The sequence below is a fragment of the Hyperolius riggenbachi genome, chromosome 4 (assembly GCF_040937935.1).
Source record: "Hyperolius riggenbachi isolate aHypRig1 chromosome 4, aHypRig1.pri, whole genome shotgun sequence".
NCBI classification, from domain to species: Eukaryota; Metazoa; Chordata; class Amphibia; order Anura; family Hyperoliidae; genus Hyperolius; species Hyperolius riggenbachi.
In genome coordinates this window covers 286001916-286016580 of record NC_090649.1, presented here as the reverse complement: position 1 = coordinate 286016580, position 14665 = coordinate 286001916, and the positions used below count along the sequence as shown (strand labels likewise).

Sequence of the window (14665 nt, the reverse complement as noted above, 5' to 3'; positions counted from 1 at the left end):
AGATTTCCAGCGCGAAATCGATATTTTTAGTGTACCGATTGTATATACAATCAGAGTTGTACATGTATGGGCACCTCCAACCAATCTTAACCGTTTACTACGCACACAGTGAATTTTCCTCCAGCAGTCTCTAGTGCATGAGACCTGCATGGCAACAGTGGCCTAGTAATACGGGATTGGTGGATGTTTGTCCCATTACATATTGTCGGCAGCTGCGCGACCAATCTTTATTGTCAGTCTGTTCACCGTACTTCCTGCGTATGCTAACGGGAGCAGATTAGACGGGATTGGCACGCTCTGTCGCCCTTTTCTTTCTTCCCTCTGACGATCCAGCAACCGGTCTCGTTGTCCGTCTGCGCCCGTACTTCCTGCGTACGCTAACGGGAGCAGATCTCGACGGGATCGCGGGGCTGGATTGTCACAAGTATCGATTGGACATGATGGAAAATGTAAAACAATCAGGGGTGGGGCAAGAGATCAATGGCCTATAGCTTTGCACTGCACACTGCAGTTCAATCGATTTTTCAATAGATTCACTGCTAAAATCTATTAAATTGATGTGCAGTGTATGGTAGGAATTGATTCCTTCTGAATCAATTATTTTCAGAAAGGAATCAATCGTTTTGGAACATTGGGTGGAAATCTTTTCATGCTTGGCCAGCTTTAGTTTGAAAGAAATCTGAAGCCTTTTTGTACTTTGCTGGAAACAATTCAGGCATTCTATAAACTACCCACATTTCTTACTTATCGTGTATCACAGACACCTCTGAGTGAGGGAAATGAGTGTAAATATGGATTTTGCTCAAAAATCTTCTCCTTGATTTTTATGTTTGGGCTTCCCAAGTCATTAACACATTATATTGCATGTTTTGTTATGTTCTCCATTTCTGACCCCATATCTTCTGTTTGTGATATTTAGTGGGATTGGTCGTAATTGGCCCTGGGCGTCAGGAGGCAGCAGTATATTGGCAGAGTTTGGAACCCTACACTTGGAGTTCATCCACTTAACTGAAATATCGGGGAACCCTGTTTTTGCTGAGAAGGTAGGTTCCAGTACATAGATGCTTATGCACTTAAAATTTGAATTACTTTTCGGGGGGGGGGGGAAGCATATAACCAATGTGTGGAATGGATCCAGCAACATTGTTTTTGCAAAATAGCAAAAGTTACTGAGGAAACTGCAGGTAGAAGTTAAGGTGCCCATACATTGGCAGATGAGATCATTAGATTAGATAGATCCCTGTTGGATATTATGCAGATACATCAATCCCTCTCACATCAGCATGTTGAAGTCTATTGAAAATCTTTGTGTATTATATTGGAAATCTGCCCTGCCGCCTACTGCCCCCCAGGTTTCCCCATGTAATGTGCTTCCTCCAGCCCCTGAAAACCTACATTTCCCTCTCTGAAGCTCCGCTCCAAGCTGGAGTCTCCTCCATAGCACCCTCCAACTCGACTAGGTCAGCGGTCTCTGCGCATGAGTGTGCGGCCAGACCATGGCTGGGAGCATTCTGTGTAGGCGCAATTTTCATTGAATGAAAAATTTTCAGTATGATGCAGAAAAATCATTTCTGCAGCAGGCATCCGTTTCCCATGTACTGATAGCCACATGCAAAAAGTTGCTTTAAAATTTGTGGAAAAAAATGTGGAAATCCGCATGCAGAAAAAAGTATGCAATATGTTAGTGGAAATGGACCCTTTAGCATTGAAGGCACATGATTTCTGAACGATTGTAAAAGGTGATTACACTGATGATGGGTATTCAGTAATAGGCAGGGGCACACTTGTCATTTAGTTTTCTGTGTTTTCCCCCAGCCTGGGCTCCCCAACTTCTTATCATTTTTTTTAAACCTCTGTTTAATTGTAATATGTATGTAGTATTTTATTAAATATCTTTTGTACTACTTTGCCACATTTCAATGAAGACTGTAAATGACATGCAGTACTAATAATTGTAATGCAAATTGATGTAAGCCAATCAAAGGTACTTCCTGACAACTTGGATTGGGTCAATGCCAAGCATATACAATTTACAATACATTTACATCTCATTGGTCATCTCCAGTGACAGGGAAAGCAATAAATAAACACACTGCACTTAAAAATCAACCATTTTCAGAAATGGAGACCAACAGATAAATGTGTTGACGTATTCTATGTTAGGCCTGAAACACACCAGAGGAGTTTTTCTGAGCGTTTTGAGTTTTTAAATCTGCTGCTAATGTTATCCTATGTGTCTGTGCACACTGGAGCAATGAGGTTTTGTAAAAAAAAAACCCATAGCATTACATTGGGAAGAGCTTTTAGAGGTTTCAAAACCTCTTCCCAATGTAATGCTATGGGGTTTTTTACAAAACCTCATCGCTCCAGTGTTCACAGACACATAGGATAACCTTAGCAGCAGATTTAAAAACGCAAAACGGTTAGAAAAACTCCTCTGGTGTGTTTCAGGCCTTAGTCTCAGGAGCTGTTCATACTTCTCTATTTTCAATAAATCCATTGCTGATTCTGCATTGTGTGGACCCAGTCCAAGATTTCCCAACTAGTTTTTACTGCTGTATCTCATTTGCTGTTCCAAGGACTACACACACTTTGGCGCACTATACAAAACAATTTAAAAAAAAAACGGGAAATGTAAAATGTGTGTGCCCTGATCTACATTGCAATAGACTTGCACTGTTGCTTTTACTACATTGTAATGATACTAGCATATCAGCCCCTGTATATACAGTAAAAGCATTGTGCCTAAACTAACAGCAAACTAGCTATTGTGCATGCTGCTCCCAATATGAAAAATGGATCTGTAAAAATATTATTATTACTTTTAGTACTGTCCCTTACAACCTGATTGTAAATGATTCCTCTGTGCTCACTCCTATGAGGATGCTATCAGCACTTCAGAAAGCAGTTATCTGCATGGTTGTTTTTCTGCATGAGGTTTTTGATTTTGCGGTCAGTTGTTGATAGTGCTGATTTCTGTTGAAATGTAGCATACCTGTGAGGATTTTCCTATTTCTGTGATCTGACGTTAGATCAGAAGTAAATTGCAGGTTTTTATATCCATATTTTGATTTTGGATAGTTTGGAGCAGGAGTTTACAATTTTCCCACTCTGCAAAATGTTATTTGATACCATTTCCCTGTTGGAAAGATTTGGACACTTCCTCTCAGGATGGAAGTAAGATATGTTCTTACAGATGTAGACATGTACTTTAAAAACTCCAAGCTGATCCATCATCTTTCCACACTATCTATAACTAAAACACGATCCTTTTTCCTGGAACTGGGCTCAAAGTATAATTTTGTAGACTGACTTCTGTGTGGAAGTTTCCTTGATGAGATCTGACCTCCTAACTGAGGTTATTTTGGTAAAAGATCACCATTGTCTTGTAATGCATCATTCCAGGCAGCCCATGGAAAACACAGTAGAGTGGGCTGGCCATTTTTATTGCAACATAACACATTCTACTGGCTCTGAAGATTAATACAAAAGAACAGTATGTTGGCAATTGGAAAGCCTGTGCCTGCTGAGATTAGTCATTTACAGGCAGCATGCAAGCACACCTTGATTAATGGATGGTGTAGAATCTTTCTCTTGCAGTCTAAAGGGAAAATATTAGCATGTAGCTTGTGCTTTCCATACGTTTTATTATAGATCTATACATTTACTATGTAATGAATTGAATTACACTCAGTTCCTTTTATAGTGAAATAGACTTTATTGGTAATAACCATACACTTGATTTGGAGAGTCACAGAACAATACTCCATTAAATACCAAGTTCTAAACTTGTTTAACAGAAATGTTTTTTCATTAAAGTGGACTTAAAGTGGATCCGACATGAACTTTTACTCATTGCATAATTGTGTTCCTTTCCTATAGTTTATAGGGCATTCCGCAAGCCAAATACGTTTTTGTTTTAATACTTTAATTCCCTATAAACTAAATAAACCCCACCCACAGTTTTCAGAGAGCCTTGGCACTAGCAAGGGCTCATGGGAGCTCAGTCTGGGCAGGAGGAGGGGGAGGTATTACTAGCCAGAGATTTCAGAGGCAGAGGGGAGGAGAAGGGGGGGGGGGGTAGTTTTCTTTTTCAGTCTGAGTGCTGATGGTGCAGAGAAGTCTGCCTCTGTGTAATGTTTACAAACAACATGGCTGCTGTCATTGTATCACAGCAAGAAATAATCATATTCTATTAAAGCAGTATGCAGACAGATTTGCTGTTTAAACCATCTAAACTATATATAAGATATATAGACAAGTTACTTGTTATAGTTAGTTTTTCATCTCTCATCCGCTTTAAAGGGTAAAAATAAATTCCGCAGTGCCAGCAGATTCCCCCTATGCCTCTGCACACCCAAACAGTCCACAGCAAAAATTGGTAGTCGCTCAATCAGGCTAATGACCATTACATGAGCAGCTCACAAGGCTGGGCAAATACACAGAACAAAAGTTAAAGGGACCTGGGCTCAAAACTCACACATAGCCAGCGGCTTACATAAAATCTTTAAATAAACAGCAGTTTTCTGCCATTGCAAAGTCTTCTAAAAGATTGTGCCATAGGAGGGTGAAACATAGCCCTTAGATCAACCCATGTATGTTGAGGGCCACTGAGCTAGTTAGTGAAGAAGGGAGAAGAGAGTATAGTGCTAACTACAGTATTCACAGTGACAGACACACAATGGTGCATACCAGAGCTGCCGCAGGGTGTCCTTCCTGCTTAATACAAAAATCACCTGTTGCTGCAAAGGGTTTAAAGAAGGGAATTTACGCATTACCCTCAGGCTACTTGCACACCAAGACGTTGCGTTAGGTGGTACGTTAAGGTCGCATAACGTGCACCTAACACAACGTATGGTGCTGCAAGTGAAGACGGTAGAGTGAGCCGCGTTAGGCGGCTCGATTCCTATAATGTCTCCCAGAGTGGCGCTGATTGGCCAGCGGGACCACGTGATGCGGAGCGAGACACTCCGCATCACGTGGTCCCGCCGGCCAATCAGCGGCCGCCAGTGCAGTGAATATTAAGTAGCCATGTGCGCGGCTACTGTAGCTGGCTCTCCCCGCCTCCTCTCCGCCCCCCACTGCGCATGTGCAAACAGTCTAACGCGGCTATAGCCGCTGTAACGCCGTAGCATGCTGCACTTTCCGGAGAACGTGCAGCGTTACATGTAACGCAACATGGGCTGTGTGAACAGCCCACTTGTGTTACATTGCTGTGCGTTGGGGGAGTGTTACAGGCGCACTAACGTGCGCCTGTAACGTCTTAGTGTGTAAGCAGCCTAAAAGTAATTAGACAACGCTCCCTACACACACAAACAGCAAATGTCAGCAGCCAGAGACAGCAGACACCCCCCCCCCCCTCCTTCAGAGAGCAAGTGAAGAGCAGGCTAAAGTGGAAAAATTAACCATGCTCAGCTAAATGTTTATTTTCTATGTATGTGCACAATAATTAGTGTCATGTTGGTCAGTACACAGTGTTGTACCAGAATATTTTTCAAAAAAATAATCCAGTATGTGGCACAAATCTGTGTACTAACCTGCATGAGTACTGTATTGCCCTGATACGTGTAAAAAAAAAAAAAAACATATAGTTGATACACAACATATTAAAACTTTTTTTTTTCTTTTTTTTTTTTTTGTATCCAAACTCTGAGTAACCAAACAGTTACTTTGGGTTGTGATGAAATGTCCTCTGCCACAAGCAGCAAATGGCAGCAGCCAGACCTCTTTGGCACCAGTCACATTCTCAAGAACAGCAGGCAACCCCCCCCCCTTCAGACAGCAAATGAACAGCAGGCTAAAATTAAAACGTTAACCACTCTCAGCTATATTTTTGTCTTCCATGTACTGTATATAAAGTTGGAAGGATGTGTAAACCGCTCTACCCCCAGTGCCGGGTAGTGCTGGAACCTGGAAGCTTGATTCCAATAGACAAGTAAAGAGACAAGGATGGTCAGCACTAATCCACTTCAACTCGTAACTTTATGAAGGACTTATCCAGCAACACAGTCATGTTAGTCAGTACTTGATGCGTTGTACCAGGATATTTTTTCACCAACAGTATTGGGGTATAATGCACCATGTACTGACCAACATGACTTTATATACAGTACGTGGAAGAAAAACATATGGCTGTGCATCAAAAAAGCATTCTTATTCAACATTAACACACCTGTGCTTCTGGTATGATGTGCCATTTTGTGTAACGACAACTTAATTGCACATATAGGATATCCGAGTTGTACTGACCGTTTGAAATGGTGGCTACAGGCATTTGGGGCACGAGCCCTCATTTACTGCTGTCCTCCTCAGTGTGTGTCTCTGTAAAAGGCCCCTTTAGTGCGGATTACTACTGCCCATGTGCTGGCCCATTGCCACACCTACTCATTCGCATGCACGGCTGCCAGTATTAATGTAGTGCACATGTGCAGAGTACTCCCTGCAATGGGAGTGAGAGTGCAGTCAAGGAGGCGCATTGCTAGGCCGACACATGCCCAGTAGTATGCGACTTGGAGGACGCAAACGCACTAAGTGGGCTTTTTAGAGACAAATGGAGGGGGCAGCAGTGGCCAAGTGAAGCAAACGCTGTGAGGACTACACATACCTCTAGCCACTATTTGACCATACAGTGCAGTCACCTTTTGCCCACATAATACCCACCATCCTGCCAACATATGCCTATCCCATAATGTGCCGACACACAGGTTAGATAAACTGGGTTTATTTAGTCTAGAGGAAAGACACCTTAGAGGGGATCTAATTAACATGTATAAATACATCAGAGGGCAATATAATAGCTTGGCGCATGACCTTTTTGTCCCTAGGCCTTCTCAAAGGACTAGAGGACATGATCTGCGCATGGAGGAAAAACGTTTTATACATTTATTTAGGAAAGGGTTCTTTACAGTAAGAGTGATTAAGATGTGACATGCATTGCCACAGGAAGTCGTTATGGCAAACTCTATACCTGCATTTAAAGGGGGCTTAGAAGCTTTCCTTGCTTTGAAAGACATCCATGGCTACAATTACTAGGTAATGCCTAATGATGTTGATCCAGGGATTTTATCTGATTGCCATCTGGAGTCGGGAAGGAATTTTTTTCCATTTTGGGGCTAATTGGACCATGCCTTGTAAGGGTTTTTTCGCCTTCCTCTGGATCAACAGGGATATGTGAGGAAGCAGGCTGGTGTTGTACTTTGTTCTATGGTTGAACTTGATGGACGTATGTCTTTTTTCAACCAAAATAACTATGCAACTATGTAGCCACCATTTAACCACCCCACAAATTAGCCACCCCTTTTCTCACAATATATCCACAATGCAGCCAAAATGTTCCTACAGTATGCCCACATATATGTAGCTACCATTTAGCTACCCCACAATATGCCATCACGAATCTGCAATCGCTTGCCCACACGTATGCAGCCGCTATTTGCCCACCCCACAAAATGCTCCCACAATGCTGCCAGAAATTGCACAGATATGTAGCAGAGCATTTGCAGACTTCCTTTCCCACTTACAGGTAGCTTCTGCCCAGGACACAATGCCCACACAATTTAAGCCAGCCACACAATTGTTAATGAGCAGCTGGCTGTTAACCATAAAAATGACCTCCAGCGCAGCACCCTTCAATCTCCCTGAACAAAGACTGCAGCTCAGCCACTCAGGCTCCACACGCTGCTGGAGTAAACGTTCTAATAGCCCCACCTACCCCCTTCAGCCAGCCAGTCACGGCTGTCGGTTTTCCCAGGATAAGGGGGAGGTTTCTATTTGGAATGCGCAGCCAATCCTGAGCGTGCTGCTTTTTGTCAAGCGACGTGCTTCAATAGAGGCCTGGAAATCTCATGCACATCACATGCAGCGTGTTGTGCACAAGCAGAGCATTGGTGGGCCAGATTAAAGAGGACAGCAGACCGGAAGTGGCCCTGGGCCATAGTTTGCCCACTCTGTGCTTGTACCTAATAGTAGTGTTCAAACTAGCGCCTTGGTTTCTTTCCTTGCTGCTGTTTCACTTTTGTTTGTAGCATGTCTTCAAAGACAATAACTGGAATGATTTCTTTAAACAATTGCTTGGCACCACCATCTTCATTCTACAAGTTGTAGACCCTTTATTTTTCATGTCCTGCATGTGTACTAAGCTAGGTATAGATCTTATTGTGTGCTATTCTTTCTCTCAGCAAAATACCATTTATCTTTTAGGTTATGAATATCCGAAAAGTGTTAAATCGGTTGGATAAACCACAAGGGCTATACCCAAATTACCTAAACCCAAGCAGCGGGCAATGGGGACAGCGTAAGTATAACTTTAATTTTAAGTATTAACTTTTGTTTGAAAATATTAGCGGTTCAGCGTAAAATGAATTTACAATTCTTCCATCCAAGGTATGTTTACATGTAGGTTTTGTAATCAACATATTTTAAAGCAGAACCACTTATGACATTTTTTACTACATTTAGATCTAAACATAAGTACAGATTTAAACCCTGAAACGTATTCTAACATGACTAAATACCTGCTTCAGATCTGTAGTTTGCTGATGATGTCTGCTAGCAGCTATGTTCTGCACAGTGCACTGTATAGCCAGAGGGAAATCGTGACCACAGCCAATGGGAGAAATCACATGACTATGCTGTCATATAGTAATTGACTGCAGTTGGCAACACCATAACTTGGCTTCTTACTGACGGAAGGAGAGCTCCAAGAACTGAGACGCTACAGGATCCTTTTATAGCCGGCGGCAATCTCTAATAATTTTACAGATGAATGGACAGAGTTGCCAGTTGGCAGAAGCTGCAATAAATATATTTAGATATAGTCTAATTTGTAACATGTAAATTTGTACAAATATAGCCTTGGGTCTTTATACATCTTGTATCCTGGCACATAGCTTAGAACAAATACAACACACAAGCAGTGTGGTTCCTTCCTACAGTGCAGAGAAGCCTGCTGGATGTGTATATTCACCTATCCCTGCTCCAGCCTTCAGTTTCTTCTTAGCCATCTGTCCTGAGCGTGTCACATTACCATTAGGTCAGTGCAACTCTGCAGACTGACTGCATCGTGCACATGAGTAAAACTCATGGGCTGAAGAACAGTGAAGCATCATAATGACTGAAACACTGATGTTGGTGCCACACTTAAAGATAATCTGTGCTCTAAAATTCTTACAATAAAAAGCATACCATTCTATTCATTATGTTCTCATGGGCCCCTCTGTGCTGTTTCTGCCACTCCCTGCTGCAATCCTGGTTTGTAATTTCCAGTTTTAGGCAGTGTTTACAAACAAAAGCCATAGCTGCTAACAGCATGTGATAGGCTGAGAGTAGCTCAGTGTGTGAGTCGTGCAGAGACTGCAGGGGGCCTGGAGAGGGTGTGTATAGCTTCTATCCAATCACAAGCAGACCAGCACATTCCAGCCTGAGTGCCTGAGCCCGACAGAGGAAAGAAGATTAGATCATATAACAGAGATAATACAGCCACTGTTCAACTAGGAAAGGCTGCAATAAGACAGAGCACATTAGAGCAGGTATAGGAACTTATAGGATAGAAGAACTAAGGCTGAAAATGTTGTTAGTCTCTTTAAGGAACAATTATGGGATGCACTATGAGGAGAGAACTAATAGTTAATGGAGCACTATAGGAGTCAATAACCTGATAGGAACTCTCTAAGTGTGTACTTGAAGTGACATGTGGCATGACATAAATATATTTACATATAGTACCAATCCTCCTTACCTGGTCTCTTGGCTTTTTTATTTTTAAATTGCAAGAGTTTATAAACCAGTACTTTATTCGGCTAAAGGAGTCAGCTTAGCAGTGGAATACAGAAGCAGCTCTTCTTAACGCTAATTACAAGTGGGGAGATGGTCAGTAATTTGCAAACAATTCCGTGTTGATGCCGAATTTGTTTATTTTTATGCGGTTTGAAATTGAAACAATCGATATAAGCCAAGGTGGGATATGACTTGTACGGTTCAATCTGCTTCATTGTGCATAGTTGCTGTTTACATGTAAACTTAAGCTTATCACCACTTAAAATGAAAATAAGTTTGCCATTAGCACTACAGATACAATCATCTTAAAAGTTTATATACATTTCAGGGTTTACTTAACCGCTTCCGGAGTGCGCTAATTGAAATCTATGCCCTGTTTTTTTCTCTTACCCCTGCCAAAGCATAGATTTTGATATCCACATCGCACTCAAGCTCTGCTGTCATACTTACCTGAGGCTTCCTTAAGGCCGCTCGTCCTTCACCATCTCCCCGAGTGGCTCCAGTTCCCCGCAATTCAGCCCAAAAGTCTTGCCAAGTTGCGCTTTGTTGTGCATGAGTCGCACTCCCATCCCTGGGAGCATCCTGCGCAGTAGTACTGTGCAAGCGCAGATCGCTCAAATCTGTGGAGCTGAATTGTAGGAGACTGGATCCACCCGGGGAGACGGTGAGGGATGAGTGGCCTTAAGGGGACTTAAAGGAGTACTGTAAGCCCGAATAGAAAACAGTTTAACTTACCTGGGGCTTCTACCAGTCCCCTGCAGATGTCCTGTGCCCGCACGGGGACAAAACGTTCCTCTGGTTCCCCGCCTCGGCTCGCTTCCATTTTATGTTTTTATTTTTTTTTGCAACTTTGTCACAAGCTACTGCGCTGCGTGGCCCTGGGTGCGTGCGTCTTAGTTCCTATTCACGTTGTTGAAAGCGTCCTGTGCAGGACACTTTCGGCTACATGAGCAAGGATGTGTGGATGGCCCTGGCCGCACGCGTCCTCGCTCCCGCTCATGCCGCCGAAAGCATCCTGAAGTGGTTAAGAAACTACTGCATGCAAACCTGTTTTGTTTCCATGCAGAGGGCGTGTCGTCAAAGGGTAAGTGGAGAGAACAATGCTCTTGGCATCAGTTGGCAGAAGCGATCAGCCTGGCAGATTGGTGTCCGAGCAGCTGAGAGGGGTCTGGGCTGCTGTACACACACTGGATTCTCAGCGCAATCAGTTACATCTAGTTTCAAATATGTGCAAACATAAACAAATAAGAAGTTTGTTTTTTCCAGAGTAAAATGAGCCATAAATTACTTTTCTCCTATGCTTGTGTCACTTACAGTAAGTAGTAGAAATCTGACAGAAGCGACAGGTTTTGGACTAGTCTATCTCTTCATGGGGGGATTCTCAGGGATTTATTTATTTTCAAAAGCACTTAGTGAATGGCAGTTGCTCTGTCTAACTGACAAAACCTGTGTAGAGAGCAGGGAAGCTGGCCAGCATCATTGTTTAAAGGATACCCGAACTGACATGTGACATGAGATAGACATGCGTATGTACAGTGCCTAGCACACAAATAACTATGCTGTGTTCCTTTTTTTCTTTCTCTGCCTGAGAGAGTTAAATATCAGGTATGCAAGTGGCTTTTTTGTAATCCTCAGCGCTGTAAATTTAGGGCACCCCTCCAGTTGCAGCCTGCAGTCACCCAGTGCACAACAATAGTGTGGCCACCACCCAGGGTAAAAACCACAACACAGGCTTAGAATCCTTTGCAACAGGGGGTTACACCAGTTTATTTTAAAACATCACACAAAATGTAAAAACAGCAACTTACATTTGAGGGTCCATGCACACGGGACCCTCCTTGCATACAATCGCATATAAGGTATTTGCACGAGTGTCTTACTTCAGTGCACCTTATTCATCAACCTTGCAGGTAGTTTCCAGGAGATATTAAAAGCCCATCTCTCCTTCCCTAAAACACTCCTGCAAATACCTTATATGCGATTGTATGCAAGGAGGGTCCCGTGTGCATGGACCCTCAAATGTAAGTTACTGTCTTTACATTTTGTGCGATGTTTTAAAATAAACTGGTGTAACCCCCTGTTGCAAAGGATTCTAAGCCTGTGTTGTGGTTTTTACCCTGGGTGGTGGCCACACTATTGTTGTGCACTGGGTGACTGCAGGCTGCAACTGGAGGGGTGCCCTAAATTTACAGCGCTGAGGAGTACAAAAAAGCTATAATTCTATATCCATGTGGATTGGATGAACCTCTGGCTGCGGAACATTTATTGCGGTCTTGCGCTCAAGTGTTTATATTCTTCAGGTATGCAAGTGGTTGACTCAGTCTTGACTCAGACAGGAAGTGACTACAGTGTGACCCTCACTGATAAGAAATTCCCCTTTTTTACCTCTTTCTTGTTCTCAGAAACCATTTTCTGCTAGGGAAATTTTTTAGAGTTGGAATTTCTTATCAGTGAGGGTCACACTGTAGTCACTTCCTGTCTGAGTCAGGACTGAGTCAGCCACTTGCATACCTGATATTTAACTCTTTCAGGCAGAGAAAGAAAAAAAGGAACACAGCCTAGCTATTTGTGTGCTAGGCACTGTACATACACGTCTATCTCATCATGTCACATGTCAGTTCGGGTATCCTTTAAACCATTTTTAGGGAATCCTATATAATAAAACCTAACTGTACCTAAATCATCCTGTCGCTATGTCCGTGTGTCTCTGCTTCCAGACTTGACAGTTTGCTATCTGTGAACCTCATTGCATTGTAGGAAATAACAGCTTTTTCCAGCTGCCAAGCAAGCAACATCTCCCTGAGTGCATATACTTCAGACAGTGGTGGGGGATGGGTGAGCGGGAAACGTCGACATGTGCTTTGCCGGGGTTTAGCAGCCGTGGCCTAGCGCCCGTTTAACGGGTGGGCCTTTTTACTAGTATCTTTATAAACAATAAAAGCCTTGCTGAGAATCCCCTATGAAGAGATGGACTAGTCCAAAACCTGTCGCTTCTGTCAGATTTCTACTACCTACTTTAAGTGACAGCAGCATAGGAGAAAAGTAATTTATGGCTCATTTTACTGTGGAAAAAACGTACTTCTTATTTGTCTGTACATATTTTACATTTTAAAATTGTTCGCCATAGTGTCCCTTTAACTGGTGCTTCCTCCCAGTTTCTTCTTGACTACCTTCTGTGGGTAATGATTGGGTGGCTGGAGGCGTTACAAAAGCTCAGATTCTATTCCGTCTAACCAAGCTGCATCTTGCACACAGCGTCCAGGCGATGAAATGAATAATGTAAAAATGGATTATGTGCAATGGAAAGCATTCTGTGCACACAATATACATGAAAAACTGCAAGCCAGAACAAGGGCATTAATAACCACCTACCAGCAAACATAAGTTAAAATGTAATTCAGAAAAGCATATGAGCCTATCTGCAAAACAACAATCTTATTTTCACATGTTTTGCTAACCAAATGCCAAATCTAGTCAACTTTAACTATTACAAAACTATCCCGACGTTGTCCCTTTGCTTAACCACTTCATGCCGCTGGATCATAGATCTGTGTTCTGGCAGCACATACCCTGTACTGCAGTGATATAGTTCCTTCACCTTCTTATGTATGAAATACCCTTTGGCATAAAGGGGTAAGGAGCTGGAGAAAGGCAAAATAGGAGTGTTGCCCACAGCAACCAATAAGATTCCAGCTTTAATTGGGCCTCTATGCAAAAAGGCACATGGAAAAATGGGTGCCAAAGAGCAGTAGTGGAATATCGTTAATTTTACAGATATACTACTTATCAACGCCTGTACCCTAACTCTCACGCAAACCCTCCCCTATCTTTGTCTACATATCAACCCCCAGCTTACTGCCAACACTAGCCAACCCCTGATCACCCCTATATTTGCTGTATAATGGATATGAATAAGTGTTAGACGTCTGGTGATTCATCTTTGCGGACAGGAACTGTAGATTCCCAGCTTGTAAATAGTTCTTCCCTTGAATGATGTACACAGAAAACAAGGCATGGTGAATCCGCTAAGGCTGCATGTGTTTCCGATAATGAGTCACACAGAGAAAGCAAGGCTCTACAGGGGATAAAAAGTACAGAGCCTAAACAAAGCAAACTTCTGTGCTTTTTCTTTGCCCTTTTTTGTCTCTCTTAAATATATATCCCTATTCATAATACTAATTGCTTCAGCACAAATACTTCTGCCTTATAACCAAGTAACCAATGGGCAAATAAAGATTCTTTGTTTCTCTGACAAGATCCACAGACTAAACAGTGGCAATTTGGGTTGCTTATTTAGCTTCCATATAAAGATAATACAGCAAATTTCTTAATACCCATGTATGTATATAATGCACATTTTTCTACACATGTACATGTCATCTTAAAGTAATGGTATAGGTTTCCATGGGCACTAGGTATATAATTGTTTTAAGGTCATTCAAATGAAGCCTAATTCTTTATACTAAACCTTATTGAAAGTTTTATTCTACTACCTGAATACCAGAGTTTACCTCCAGTCATTTTAATTTAGCTTTCCCACACATGTCTATACTCACAGCTGATATGCACCACTGTGTAGGTGGATTAAAAGACATTTTACATGTACCCTGGAGAGGGCATTATAAGTGAAAAGCAGGTTCTGCATTCACAAGGCTCTTTTTACAGCTAATCCCAAATTGTGGGTGGATATATATTAAGAACCTTGCAGAAACGAACAATAGTTGCCAGTGGTTTGCTAAAGTTTGACACAAAGGTTTCTATAACAGATCTTCTGCAGCAGAAATCTTTTTTTTTTTCACAATTACATAAGCTTGTGGCTTAGCTTTAATCATATTATTTACTTGTTAGCTTGGTCACAGATCATTTACTATCGCACGGATGGTCAGAGTTT

At 42.2% G+C, this 14665-nt stretch overlaps 1 protein-coding gene across 1 annotated transcript in view; it reads left to right on the top strand.

Moving 5' to 3' along the window:
* MAN1A1 (mannosidase alpha class 1A member 1) overlaps nt 1–14665 on the top strand; it is a 312142-nt gene that overhangs the window by 244169 nt on the left and 53308 nt on the right. The window contains exons 6-7 of the mRNA XM_068231374.1: nt 920–1043; nt 8200–8293. Coding sequence (XP_068087475.1) covers nt 920–1043; nt 8200–8293 — 218 coding nt within the window. The remainder of the gene's footprint in view (nt 1–919; nt 1044–8199; nt 8294–14665) is intronic.